Consider the following 15,816-nt stretch of genomic DNA (forward strand, 5'->3'; position numbering starts at 1 on the left):
TTCAGAGATATGGCCAAATTCAAGGATCATACGAAGTGAGAAAATTGTACATCATCAACAACATCTAAAATCAAACCATTAGCATACTTTATTAATTTTTCATGGCAGCACTCAAAAGGAGGGAGAAGAATTCAACAATTGAAGAATTGAAAAAGCCTGCACATGATAAATCGAATTTACCTTTAAGTTACGGTTTAAATTTTGAAAAAGAAAAAACTGCATAAAAAGATTTTGAGAGGGATGGAGGACAAAACCAAATTAAACGCGGAATTTAAAAGTGAAAATCGTTCGATTTTGCGACGGTAATCATTGAGTCTGTGGTCATTGAGAGAACTCATCTCAAATTAGCCACGAACAAACAAAATCGTCGAAAAATTTTACAAAATTTGGCCACGGAAATACAAGACGTTGCAAGTGATTACCACGATCATATAAATTTGCCGCTCTTTTTAGTTCGTAGGTATCTTCCCGTTGGTAATGTCCGTATTTCTGGTAGTGGATGATGATGGAGTAATTGAGGCTTTGGCAAATACAAATATTCATGGTCTATTGTGGCGGTTTTAATCTATAGAGCATTTCATTGTTTTCTTTTTTTATTTATTTTTATATTCTCTAAGTGTTAGTTTTAATTTTAAGTCTTAGTAATTAGTTTAGTTTTTGCTGTTTTAAGTCTGTAGAATGTAATATGTGCATATGGTGTAACTTTGTTTGTCTCTTTTAGAGTCAAGCGTGTATAAAATATCGAGAAAAAAAAAAGAGAGTGTTTAATGTTAAGAGATCTTAAAATTAAGGGTAAAGTATTAAATTGGTTCTTATGTTTAGGTGTAATTCTGTTTTGATCTTTAGGGTTTAAAATGTTTTATTTGAATCCAAAAAAATTTCATTTAGCTTCAATATAGTCGCACCATGAAGTCAAAGTTAAATAATTAATGAAATGTCTTACATATATAACAGCAGTGCAAGAACAAGATCGATAATTTGGAGAATAAATACAATCTCCAGAGGTACAAAATTAATTGTAGATGTATCAATACATTTATTTATCATTCTCTTTAGTTCTACAAAAAATATTTCATTCAAATTGTAAGAAAAATGATAAATAAATGTATTGATGCATCCATGGTTGATTTTGTGTCTCTGGATCTTGTACTTGTTTTCTAAATTATCGACTTTATTTTTGTACTGCTGTCATGTAGGACATTTCGTTAATTATTTAACTTTCATCTCACGGTGGGACTACAATAAAGCTAAATAAAACTATTTTTGATTTAAATAGAACATTTTAAACCTTAAGAATAAAAAAAGAATTACGTCCAAAACGTAGAGGACCAATTTAATACTTTACCCTAAAATTAAATTAAAATGCTTTGTATAAGTATTGTTCAAAAAAGTATATATATATATATATATATAAAAGTAAGAAAAATATATATTATAAATCACATACAATAAGTTTAAAAAAGATAGATTTATCTATTTTATTTTTGATAAATTATTATGTATACTTGTTAAAATTAGTTATTTAATATATCCAGTATTTCTCTTCAAATTAAAGATGCGAGTGTCATGTCCGATAGATAGAATAATGTTAATTGTTAAAACTTAAAAGTGAGTAGGTCAAAAACTAAGGTGGGGGACGACAAACCCACATGGGTCCATTGAATTTTGTCCAATAAGGATGTTTGTGGCACTTTCGGCAGAACGTTAGTGGAATTTCATCATTTTTCTCTTATTTTTTTTAAAAAATAATTCACGTCTTAAAAATATGATAAATCTCAATTTTATTTATTTAAAGAATTAGGAGCGAGGATGAATTTTAGAATGAAAGAATTATTATAACATCTAATCACGGTGAATGCATCATTACTGAAGAATTAGAAGAATGATTAATAATTAGTAAGGGTGTTTAAAGAATTATCCATAAAATTTAAAGGATAAAATATGCTTTTTATTTTTAATATTTGTAGTTTTTGTAAAAAATACTTTTAGCGTTTTTTATTTAAATTTATCTCTAACGTTTTGGATTTGTATCAAAATTATTTAAAGACAAAATTAAAAAATACATAAATAATTTTGACACATTAAAAATGTTAGAAACAAAATATTGATCGAGTCTAAAATATTAAAAATATTTTTTTTAAATTATAAATATTAAAAAAAAAAGACATATTTTACTTAATTTAAAATTTTAATGGGAAATTAAACTCCATCTAGATCGTTGAGTTAGGTATTTTTCATTCTTATGATGAAATCTTTTTATGGTGACACACACTATTTATTTGCTTCCTCTACAGTGCCACACTAGAATGCAATTTAGTGGAGGTAATAAAATGACCAATAAGTACCATGATGATAATGGCTAGAATTGAATCCACTCATTCCCTAAGAAAGCGCATCACATGCATGTGCGTGTAGTTTGTGTTTTGTTCAGTTTGAGTTTCAGTTCCAGAAACTCATTAATTGAATTTATGACCATATATCATACGACAAAGGATCAGACCAATCATGAAATTAAGAAGATGCCGTGCACCCATTTTGAAGCAGAAACCCTACTGTTATTTACACCATCACCCATGCATTTTCAACTGATTTTGCTTAAGGAAAAAATTGATAAGCATGCATTTAAGTTAGTAGATACTAATCCTCAGCTTATTTCCTTCATCATCACATTAAAAGATAATATAATACACCTTAGTGGATTTTAATTTGTGTTTGACTAAATCAATAATGGGATGCAAGCGATTGAAAACCAAAACAAGATTTTACGGGGACAAATTAATAAGATCAAAATAATAACAAGATATATCGATAACCAAGATTCAACACATACCCACCTCAATAATTTTTTTTTTTAAATTGATATATTATTATTGCAGAAAAGCTTGTATGTATACCTATGTAATTAACCAAAAAGTAATTACCATGCACCTTGTTTAGGAAGTTGAGAAAAGACGATCACATATAACATGGTAATAAATACTCGCAAAAGTTGTTCTTTTTTTAAATAATAATTAAAACTGATAATAATTTAATTAAATATATCAAATTTTTTAATTGTTGTTAACTCACCTCATGTCACCCATTTAACATTCTTATAAGCATGTTTAATTTCAAGCCAAATAGTATTATCAGATTAATCATTTACTTCATTTTTTTTAAGAAAAAAAAGACATATACATACATACATACATACATGTTATTAACACACACGCACACGACACGACACAGAAACCAATAATTTTTTAAATAAAAAAAATTACAAACTGAAAGGGGGAGGGTGTGATGATCATGAGAATCTCAGGTGGGAGGAGCATGACCGGAGGAAGAAGAAGAAGAAGAAGAAGGAGAAGAAGAAGAAGAAGGAGAAGAAGAATTTGCTAACAACAAGTTAGCGAGAGCAGTCATGGCGCGAACCTGCATCTCAAGAGCAGGTATATAATCAATGGCTTCTTCTAGAATCACCGGAAGAGGTTCCTTCCTGCAACCAGGAACCAACCTTCCCAACAACCTCACTTTCTTCTGAACCGCCGGAACTGTCTTTACCTTCAATCGAACCACGTTCAACCGGGTTCTTGTTCTTCTCGACCTGACCACCGGTCCCACTCTTTTCTTCTTCTTCTTTATCTTGTTCTTCATGAAGCTCAGCTTGAGCCGGTTCGTGAGTATGGCGCGGCTCCACCGGCTTCTACCTCTTGCGGCGCTGGCAAGAACTCTGTCGGCGGTTTCGCGGATGGACTTACCGCTGCCCGAGAGGGTGGATCCGGCGAGGGCTTGCCGGAGTTTGGTGGAGTAGAGGTTTTGTTGTGTTTGGGATTTCCATTTGTTGACTTGGCGGTTGTTCTTCTGTTTGTGGTTCTTGGAATGAGGCTTTTTCTTCTTGTTGTGGTTGTGCACGTGCGAGTCACGTGATGGGGTAGAGGTGAGTGCTGTTGGGATCAGAGATGATGAACCCATCTCTGAATTGAGTTTCATGGTTTGTGCTTGTGAAAGAGAGGAAGTTAAAGCTTCTATGTTTTTGAGATTTCTATTTAAAGGAAAAGGGAAATTTGGGGAAATTTATTTAATTTATATTGGATTGGAAAAAGGGCGAAAGAAAACGGAAAAAAAAGAAGAAGGTGGTGGAGAGAAGAACGGAACGGGAACGGGAACAGGAACGGGGTTGAAGAAGCTAAGGATGGAGGGAGTGGGTGAGGTGTCCCTTCAATGGAGGTTGAAGGGGAGAGACTAATGGTGGGGGACACTTATATAATAGGGACTCACAACACCCCCTTTCCCTTTCATATTCTTGTTAATAATTTAGATTAATTAAAACTAAGATTTAGATGTTTAAAGCTTAAACACACTTGACCAACTATAATTGGATTTAGTGAAACAAGTTCATCTATTTATTATACACTAAGGTGTAAATAGCTCGGATGATAAGCTATGGGTTGACTTGACTTGTTTGATAAAAAAATATTTATATATTTAAAGAATTGTTTTTTATTTATATATCTATTTTATTATTAATATCAGATTAATCGAAAATTTTATTTATATATTTTTTATAGGGATGGTAAAGTGAATAAGTCTGTCCCGACCATATTAAAGTCCGCTATAAAAATAGAATGGACTGGTCTGCCTGCCAAAGTGATATCAGCTAAACTTTCTACCCCGCCCTGCTAAAGAATGGAGTGGCAGGTTGATTGGCTGGCCCGCCTTCTCTTTTTTTTTTAAATAATTTATATTAAATATAATACAGTCCAATATCTAAAATTAAAACAGTAATTCAGAGAACAACAAAATAAAAAATGAACTAGAATGAAATTAAAAGAATTAAGGATAAATAAAAAATAAAGACAAATTAGCATTTATAATGGAATCAAACGTTCCACAACAAAACTAGTTTGGTAACATTTTAACAATAAAAGATAAAAAAAAAAAAAAGCTTCAACCAGATGAGCCTAGAAAAACTGCTTAAGTGAGGAGTTGGCCGGCTGGGAGAGCGTTGTTGCGGCTAGGCCATGATTAATGGCTGAACTGAGACATAAAGGTTGCTACTGCATGTTGACGGCAGAGGAGAGAGACAACTGGACGGAGGGGATCGCCGCCATTGGTACTTGCTAGACTGAGAGAGAAAGAGCCTTCGCCTTCGCGACTGTGACTTGTGAGGGGGAGAGAGAGGCGAGGCCGTGACAGAGAAAAATGCAAGGACACTAGTAGGCTACGAGACAAAGAGTCGAGTCATCATTGCCGCGGTAATTTTAGTGTTTTTTGGGCTCCGGGCGACTTTGATCCAAGAGAGAGAGGGGGTTGCCAAGTGTGCCACCAGTGCTCTGAGCTACTGCGGCTCTACGGCGCTGCGTTGCTAACTCAGAGAGAGAGAGAGAGAGAGAGAGAGAGAGAGCACCGGGGGGAGAAGGGAAGGTCGCCGACTCGTCAACGTAAAGACTGAAGAGGGCAAGAGGAGGGAGGCTCTAGCTCTGGCTCTGGCTCTACGTGTGTTGTCCGTGTGAAAGAGTGTAAAGAGAAACCCTAATCCTATAATGTAATATTTATGAGTGAACAAAAGTCCAAAACATCCTTTAAAGAAAAATTACAACCCGCCCCACCAGTTTGACGGTGCGAATTTGGCAGATTTTCAAAAATTAGCAGGTTCAAAATCTTGTTCCGATGGTTCGGCCCGTTTTGCCACCACTACTCATATTTATCTATTTCTCCACTTGATAATCTAACATACAAGTGTAATAATCCGTGTCATGCACGTGATAAAATTAAAATTATAATTTTAAGTTGTTTGTTAAAATTAATTTGAATTATAATCATTTGATTAATAAAAAAGTAACATGTCATGCGTTGTTCGTTTTTTCTTAATCTGGTGTTAAGTGTATCAACTCTAATGTGGTTATTAATCGTTTTTATTAATCTACTCTAATGGAGAGCACGTGACAGCGTGATGGATGGGTGGCAATGGCGAGCACATGATGGCGCGACGGATTTGTTCTTTATGTCGTTGAGTGGCTGCTAGATTTGTTTACTTATTTGGGTTTAGGGTTGTTTGTGGGTTTGATTGTAACAGGTAACAGTTAGATCCCCAATTATGATAAGTTTCATGATCCTGGTCAAAAAAAGAGAGAAATTGTTAGGTAGATTTATGAAAGTAGGTGAGGCAGTTAAATGGGTGGGTTAGGGAGTTCTTTATTGTGATTGTGTTTAGAATTGGGTTAAATGGGTTGTGCCTGTGTTTGTGTTTGTAATATCTATTTAGTTTAATTTTTATTTTTATCATATGTTACAGTTAATTTTAAAATATTTATTTAATATACCATATGTTAATATTAAGAGTATTTTTTAAAAAGATATATACGTAAAAATAGATATAATATAATTATAGATATAACATAAATAAATATATTAAATAAAAAGTTAAACCAACATGCTTACCAATGCATTTGTTAAATTTTACAAATTGGAGAATAAATATGTATTCGGTTGTTTGGTGATCTCGTAGATAATTGAGTAATTGGGTTACAAATTGATCCCATATTGTGCACCTTATTTTTCCTTATTTCTAAATAAAAGCAAAAATTAAGAGAAATAAATAGTAATATATCATGAAAAAAGATAAAAAAATTTGTATATGAATAAATAATTGTTACAAAACAAAATCTCGTTATGAAATATTAAAATTTCACATACTGCAAATCATGAAGATCAACTACAATGTAATGGCCACTTCTCCCTTTTTTGACCATGATATAACCTCTCTTTTTTCGATCAAGAGTCCAATAATAACATCTAATTAAAAAAAATAAATTAAAAGTATCAAATTAAAGACAAATAAATGAATAATATAATAAATTACTTATATATTAAAAAAATTTTATCAATTTATTTTATATTAAATGATAAAACTAATAATATATTAATAAAAGGATATACTTTAAAAAAATACAATTTCAAATATTTGCATAAATTATATGTTAAAATTTATGTTATCGGTAAAATAATACTATTATATAATTTCTTGGCAAAATTTAAAATAAAAATAATAATTTTGTGTAGATTGATACAAATTAACTACGTGCTTAATAAGTTAGATTGTTCATTTGTTTGTTTTAATATATCAGCATGAGCAGAAAAATTGAAATGATTGTTAGAAATTTTATTTATGATCATCGACCGTATTTATTATACGTGACTCCTTCTTAAAAGTTATTCTACACACATGTGCAGATGGAAGATAAATTTCGGTTGATTCCTCAATCACAAAATTTGAGAAGACATAGATCCTCCTCTCGATCAGTTTATTCTCAAACATCTTTGCCAAATAACTCTTGATTGAACAATGAATTTATTCACATTGTAAAACAAATTAAATATAAAAGCTATTAGCACTTATAAAGCTATTATAAATATTTATAAATTGGACATAACATTACTTGAAAAGAATCATGAAAAATAATCAACAATTAACCTTATTATTCATTAGAACCATTTTTATGTAAGCCGTCTTACTCTTGTCAAATTTAGACGGAACTTTTCATAACCTTATAATTCTTGCCTTTATTTTCCAAACTTTTTCATCACATAATCTATCATAGTTAATACTATTGATAGAATTGTAACTAGTAGCTATTAGATATGAAAAATTAAACAAAAGAAGAACTATATATGTTTAAATTATGAATCCTCTAAATGATAAATAATTGTAAAACATTACTATTACTTAGTATATATATATAATTAGGCAATATTTTTAATGAAAATACTTTCTCAGTATATATATTATTTAAATAGTTAAAGAAGAGAAAAAAATATAATACAAAATAAATAAATAATTGTCAAATAATATAGTTTAAAAATTTAGTATTCTATAAAAAATGATATAATCTCCAATATATTCATTATATAAAATAAGTAAGTTAAACTTATTATCAAAATTTAAACACAACTAAAAATATTATTAGACGTGTAAAATTTTTAATAAATATTAGTGTTGATTTATACGTAACCCCAATTATTAATTATTTTATTATTTGTTTACAATAATTTTACATAGTTCATTAAAATAATTGTCATATAAAAAATAATATTTATTATTTACCATTTTTTTAACTTAACTTTTTTTTTCTTAGTTATACTGAGAGCAAATAAAAATAAAAATAAAAATAAAAATAACTTAAAAATTGAAAAAAGAAAGAAACTTCATATACAAAAATTTAAAAATAACATATTAAAGAAGAATAGTTATAATATATAAATTGAGACAACAATTTAAATTTAAATTAATCTAAAACTAATTTAATTAAATACCAATATTAGAACTAAATTATTTAAATAATATTTAATCTATTCTAATTTTTAGACATGTATAGATTAGAGTCATTTTCGTAACGATAACCAATTGAAACAACATCATAAGTTTGAACATTTAGAATTCGTGCAAATTCAGACCATCCCTTGTTAAATAAGCTTCATCATCCGCTATCTATGTAATGCGACAAGGTATAGAATTGCCACATCGAAAAATTAAACTGGTCTTTATTTCCCTCAATGACATTGCATTGATGCAAAAGAAGGCCGGTAATTTCTGAAAAAAAATCACAATATGTTATAAAATTATTTTAATTACAAAAAGTATAAAATAAGAAAATTTGAATATATTATCAATCGTTAAAATTGCATATCCGAATTTGACACGAATTTACCAAAACTGAACTTAAATTGAGAAAATTCAATCTCATTATATGCTCTACTTCGAATATTTCCAAGCAGACGTAGAAAGCATGAAGGGGATGGAACTTGAACTTGATCTACAAAACTCCGTAGAAACAATTCCTCAATAAAAAATATAGCTCCTTCCAATCAAACTAACTCTACCCATATTCCATTAGGTTGGTCATAATATGTGAATAGTATAATACTCTAAATTTTTGAAAATTAAATAATGAGTTAATTATGATCTATTATTTTATTTAAAAAAAATTATTTTTTTCTAAAAATAATTAAATTAAATTTTATAATATTTTATAAATTTAAAATTTATTAAAATTTTTAAATAATTTTTATTATAATAAGATATTTAAAATATATATATATATATATATATAAATTATTATTATTATTATTATTGTTATTATAGTTATTATATTATTATTATTATCATTATTATTACTATATTATTCTTATTATATTATTATTTATTTTTTTCGAAAACTAAAAAAAAAAGAAAAGCCACAACGTGGCTTATATATACATGTACATATATCTATGAAATTGAAACACGTTTATAAGCATATATATATATATATATATAAGGGAAAAGAAAATGGAAACGCGACTTTAATACACATAGGTATATATATACGTTTTTTAATTTTATTATGAATAAGGTAATGGTGTAAGACAGCGATATAGAGAGGCAGCGTGCTTTACAGGTACATGGTATTAGAGAGCTACTAATCGAACGGTGTGAGTGCTCTCAGACAAATCGGACGGTCCGATTTCAAAAAAAATATATAATAATCAATTCGAACCATCCAATTTGATTTTTGTTTTATTAAAAAAAGTTTCATACAACACGGACGATCCGATTTGCTTCTTCCAAATTTCAAAATTTTCCTCCTGCAAATTTTCTTCCAAATCGGACCATCTGATTTATCCATGATATTTTCTTTTAAACATAACTCTATGGTCCGATTTGTCTATAGCACAAGTCAAAAAAAGCTGCCTCACAAATTGGTCTAGCACCACTATGCCCTCATAAGACAGCACATCACATACATGCCTCCAATAATTAAAAAAAAAAAAATGAGCCTATATATATAACCTTGACACCTAATGTAATTTTAACCACCACAAATTTTTGTTTAACACTATCAATTCCTAATTAATCTTTCTTTTCTTTTCATTCATTACCAAGTTGAGCTTTAAAAGAAAATAAAAGAGAGAGAACCCGAGAGAGAATAACGTGATTCCATGGCACCTCTAAGCTTTCAAGTTTGATTTTTTAAAATTCGTAACTCTAATAAAAAATCTAATATGATAAATATATTTGTATCCTTCTCCTTTACGCATTGGTATTACTTTTGTCCGAGCACTACTCAACTCTAAACCTTTTTATTTTATACTAATTCTATTTAATATTGAGCCTTCACAAATACGAGCTGAAATTTTAATCAAGAAAATGAAAGGTCTTTTACTTGAAACCTCTTAATCACAAAATATGTTTATTTACATGACAATATATATATATATATATATATAGAGAGAGAGAGAGAGAGAGAGAGAGAGAGAGAGAGAGAGAGAGAGAGAGAGAGAGAGAGAGAGAGAGAGAGAGAGAGAGAGAGAGAGAGAGAGAGAGAGAGAGAGAGAGAGAGAGAGAGAGAGAGAGAGAGAGAGAGAGAGAGAGACTTATTTCAAGATTCTCAAATACAAGTCCTACCCCTTTGAAATTCAAAGACAATAAATAGCGAGAGAAAAATTCAGGACTACACCAAATACATACACACACACCTCCACATCACCTATATTATTAAACGTACCTCCACATCACCGCTTAATTACACATACCTATGCATCATCAAATAATTAATCACTCTTACCTCCACATCACCTCATAAATATACTTTCAATTTTAGCATCAAAACCTTTAATTTCCAAATACCCAAACTTCTTTAACTTTCAATCAATATAAAAGTCACTTTCTTAATAAACCGAACTCAATTCCTAACTTAATAAAAATCTTTTTCAATGGATTAAACTTAAAACATAATACTTTTTTTGATAAATCAAAAATCGAATATTATTATTCTTAAATTAAATTTTCTTTTTAAATAACGCTTTAAACAAGTCTCGGAGTTTTATAAAAAATTTTACAGCATTTTCTCTAAAGTCCGGACTTTGTCACCCTTCAAAGATCCCTACTAAACCATTTTCAATTCTCAAATATTACTTCCAATAAATCAAATTCTTAATACAAAAATCCTTTTCTCAATATGAGTAATTCTCAATATGAGTAAATATGTAAACCAAATCTTTTTCGAACATAATAAGTTTATAAATCGGATTTCCAATACAAGATCATTTCTTAATATATATATATATATATATATATATATATATATATATATATATATATATATATATATATATATATATATATCAGGTTTTCAAAACAAAATCTCTTTTTCGTTTGTTTTGCCAAAAATACGGACAGAACCTCCCCTTAAAATTTGATTTCACCATCCTTACGGATTCTCTCACTTTTATAGTTTCTCGGCAGTTTATCAACCTTTCATCACCCTTAATCACCATCATACCAACACCAGAATCAATTATTATTCACTTCCACAACTATAAATTCCAGCATCAATCACAATCTTAATTCAATCTCAATTCATATTTCAATTTAACAAGCAATGTCAAATTTATCAACATTTACAATCACAACACAACCAATTCTCATCAATTAGGCATACAAAATACGTATAAATTATTTGCAATTACTCAATAAATTTTTAGACATTCTTAAATTAAAAACTATTAATTTTAAAATGAAACCCCTTACCTCGTACGGAATCAATTTTAGTACAGTCATGAGGTGCTAAAAGTTAGAGTGTTACAAGTAGATCCAACCATCCTTCGGTAAAATAGAGTTTACTGCCTTTTCGTTGGACGCTTACATCCATATAATTAGAACTCGAATCAGTGAATACAACTTGAGATTGTATTTGATAGATGCAGTGCATTGTAAACGATTGCAGCAAAAGACAATCACACTGGAACATTAGACGAAAAAATAAGTTGGAGTAAGAATAATCATTAAATTATCAAAAAAATAATATAATAGAATGAGTATATAAAAAAGACTATAAAAAATTATAAATTGTACCTTAAAATGATCAATTTCGATGAAAAACGAAGAATGTATTCTTATTCTATAAAGTAGTCAAGGAAAAATAATAAATTAAAAAAAAGAGTAGACTCTCAGATCGAGTCTCACGAACCACAAAAAAAAAAAAAAAATATATATATATATATATATATATATATATATATATATATATATATATATATATATATATATATATATAGCCTTTATTAGAACAAAAATAATTATATAAATTAGTTATTATTAAATTAATTTTTTATTATTTACGTTATACATTATATATTTGCCGTGATTGAATAAGCCATTATCATATTATATACATTTTTATCACTATTAGAATCATAGATTTTTTGTTTTAATTTTTTAAGGTAGACATCAATATCAACTTGTCAAAAATTACGATTAATTTAAAATTATATTATAATGATTGAAAATTAAAATTATTGACAATTAACATAATTATGTATTAAATGCTTATTTGATGTATAATTATAAAAAAATTATTGACAATTAACATAATTATGTATTAAATGCTAATTTGTTGTATAATGATTGACAATTAACATAATTATGTAGAAAATAAAATATAGCAACTAATAAAATTAAATTTGTTAACTAGTTGAAGTTAGGTAGATAATGTTTGACAATTATTTAAGTATTTAATTATTGATATCTATTATTATTATTATTATTATTATTATTATTATTATTATTATTATTATAAATAAGTCACCATTAACGTAACAATTTGTTATTGATAAAATTATTGCATAATGAATGAGAATTAGAATTGTATTAATATAATTAAAATGATTAAAAATATTTTTGATTGGTAATTATTTTAATAATGCATTAATATTAGATATTAATTTTATATAATTATAATAAAAATATTTTCTAAATTAGTATAATCATGCATTATTCATTAAATGCTAATTATAATAACGATATTTTTCTAAAATAAATTTAGAAGAGAGAATAGTGCTTTTATTTTGGAGAAAAAATGAATTCATGAGAAATTGACACCTCACTTTCATTAGTTGATAATGCTTTAAATATTGATTTTATATAATTATAATAAAAATATTTTTTAAATTAGTTTAATCATACATTATTCATTAAATACTAATTGTAATATAATTATAATAAAGATATTTTTCTAAAATAAATTTAGAAAAGAGAATAATATTTTTATTTTGGAGGAAAAATGAACTCATAAGGAATTGACACCTCACTTTCATTAGTTAGAAAAAAAAATCCAATTTTAGTATATGGGTGAACACCCAACCCGGTCCCTGTCCTTTTCCTCGATGGACATCACGGCCATTGTCCAAAAAAAAGGGACATATCGGTCCCTGTCCCATACTTTTGTGAGACTTCCCAGTCCTTCCGTCATTTCCCCTGACCAAAACAGATGAAACTTGCCTACGTGTCAGTTAACGTTGCTGAGTTGGAGGTTAATAGTCTGTTAAGTTCCACGTGGCCATTAGAAAATAGACAGGGGTCGATTTGTCCCCCTTTGATGACCTAAAACTACGTCGTTTTAGTGGTCTGAGACGTTGCGTTTTGATTGAATAAGGGAACGTGATGTTGGGGTTTCCATATAAGCCCACTGTGTTGCTCTGATAATTACCAGAAAATCCTAGTAGAGCAAGAGTCTCCCCCTTGTAGTGATCGTTGACCTTCTTGAAGTTGGCCATGAGTAGGATTAACCCCAACCTTGTGTCCTTACCTATGAACCTCAAAGAGGACTCTATCACTATCACCTGCCCAAATAGCTCTCCACTTACTTGCTTTAAGCTTGATCAATTCTTCCAACCTCTTGTGCTAAATTGGGGCTAGTTTTTCAGTATGATTTTTTTATTTCTTCTTGTGTAGGGCCATCTTCCTCATGACATAACACCTCAGATCGTCTATCATTGTTAGTATGGGTCTTCCTCTATACTCAACTATGGTTCAACACCGTCAGCACATCGCTCCAACTTCAAGAAGGTCAACGATCACTACAAGGGAGAGACTCTTGCTCTACTAGGGTTTTCTGGTAATTATCAAAGCAACACAGTGGGCTTATATGGAAACCCCAACATCACGTTCCCTTATTCAATCAAAACGTAACGTCTCAGACCACTAAAACGACGTAGTTTTAGGTCACCAAAGGGGGACAAATCGACCCTTGTCCATTTTCTAATGGCCACGTGGAACTTAACAGACTATTAACCTTCAACTCAGCAACCTTAACTGACACGTAGGCAAGTTTTGTCTATTTTGGTCAGGGGAGATGACGAAAGGACTTGGAAGTCTCACAAAAGTATGGGACAGGGACCGATATGTCCCTTTTTTTTTTGGACAAAGGCCGTGATGTCTATCGAGAAAAAAGACAGGGACCAGATTGGGTGTTCACTCTTAGTATATTAAATATTTATAATGTATTCATTATTATCTCTTAATAAATAAATTAAACTGTTTTCAATTAAAAAGGTTTGACAACATGATATGCATATATAATAAAGAAAAAGTTAAATAAAATATTAAGAAATTTTTATTAAAAAAAAAAGAAGCTCTTTGATATTTTAAGGTCTAAAATATTTACTTTTTTTTATTTTTAGTTTTTCTAGTAACATTTTTTATAAGATATTAACTAAGAATAAAATGTTAAGCTTCAAGTATATTTACTGTAATGCTTTTTTTTTTAATAAAAAAATATACTTTCTTAACCAATAATACATCTAGGACAAATGATTTAATTAGGTGTTGTGTAAAATAATTAAGTAATAAAAGATTAGGAAAGAGATTAAGAGTAATGAACTTTTGATGACAATATACTTTTACTGATAACTCAAATAAGCAATACAAAAATAAAGAAGTAAAAAAAAAAAAACAGCGTAGAGCAAGTATTGAGACTTTCAATAATATTATAAGAGGATGAATTAATTTTTTTAATTAAGAAAATTTAAGTCGAACTTCTTGTTGATGATATGGAATTGTAGGTTTATATTGGAATATATATTGCATTGAAAAGATATATATATGTATGTATCTACAATAAATATATATGTATGTAACTAATTTAAATATATATGTATGTACAATAAAATTCTGTAGAGAAAACAAAATTGAAGTTTAGACAATATAATTACGTAGAAAGAAGAATAGTACTAGTTTTGAATTGAAAGAGTGAACTACCAATTTGATCTCTATCTATTTTTAGGAATGATAATGTGATTCTTTAAAATAAAATTGATCCACTTTGGTCTTTATCTCCTGATTCTGTCATACAATGTGGTCTCTGTGGATATTTTTTCGTCAACTCTGAACAAAAAATACTGACGTATCAAGTTCAGAAATGAACATAGGTCTAATTGTTTCTAAATTTAAATTAGTTAGGAGTTTATTTGTCTTTATAATTCTTTAAACAATATTTTTTTAAATTATTTTTTTATTCATTATATTTTTTTTCAATAAATTATTAAATATATATATAGTATAATAAGTACAAATTAATTAATAAATTATTCAAATTTAAAATATTATTTATTATAAAACTAAATAAATAATTTTCAAATATAATTTTTAAATATATAAATATAAACATTAAAATTTGGTTAATACATTAATAACAATAACCCTATGATATACTATTAGTATTATGATCTAGATAATTTTCACAATAAAGTGAAAACTAATGAACACATTATTTGATATATAATAAAATATTTTTGAGTAATAACAAATTTAATTTTTTATCTCTTTAAGCTAAATTAATAATTCTATTTGATATCTTTATACTAAAATACACTATGAGTATAGCTACTAAGAATTATTAATTTAGTTTAAAGAGATAAAAAAATTAAATTTGTTATTACTCAAAAATATTTTACTATATATTAAATAATATGTTCATTAGTTTTTACTTTATTGTGAAAAATTATCTAGATCATAAT

The 15,816-nt window shown here is 28.3% G+C and overlaps 1 protein-coding gene across 1 annotated transcript; it reads right to left on the reverse strand.

Moving 5' to 3' along the window:
- Nucleotides 1–3,125: 3,125 nt before the first annotated feature.
- Nucleotides 3,126–4,298, reverse strand: LOC107638969 (transcription factor bHLH148). Its single transcript, XM_016342366.3, has one exon. It carries the CDS (start codon nt 3,970–3,972, stop codon nt 3,298–3,300), a length of 675 nt encoding a protein of 224 aa, XP_016197852.2. The 5' UTR covers nt 3,973–4,298; the 3' UTR covers nt 3,126–3,297.
- Between the last annotated feature and the right edge of the window lie 11,518 nt (nt 4,299–15,816).

This window comes from Arachis ipaensis, chromosome B4 (genome assembly GCF_059453495.1).
Source record: "Arachis ipaensis isolate K30076 ecotype BB chromosome B4, ASM5945349v1, whole genome shotgun sequence".
Classification (NCBI taxonomy): Eukaryota; Viridiplantae; Streptophyta; class Magnoliopsida; order Fabales; family Fabaceae; genus Arachis; species Arachis ipaensis.

Bases quoted from the DNA above. Each gene is read 5' to 3' on its own strand.
- LOC107638969 (XM_016342366.3), bottom strand. From the start codon at position 3,972: ATGAAACTCAATTCAGAGATGGGTTCATCATCTCTGATCCCAACAGCA.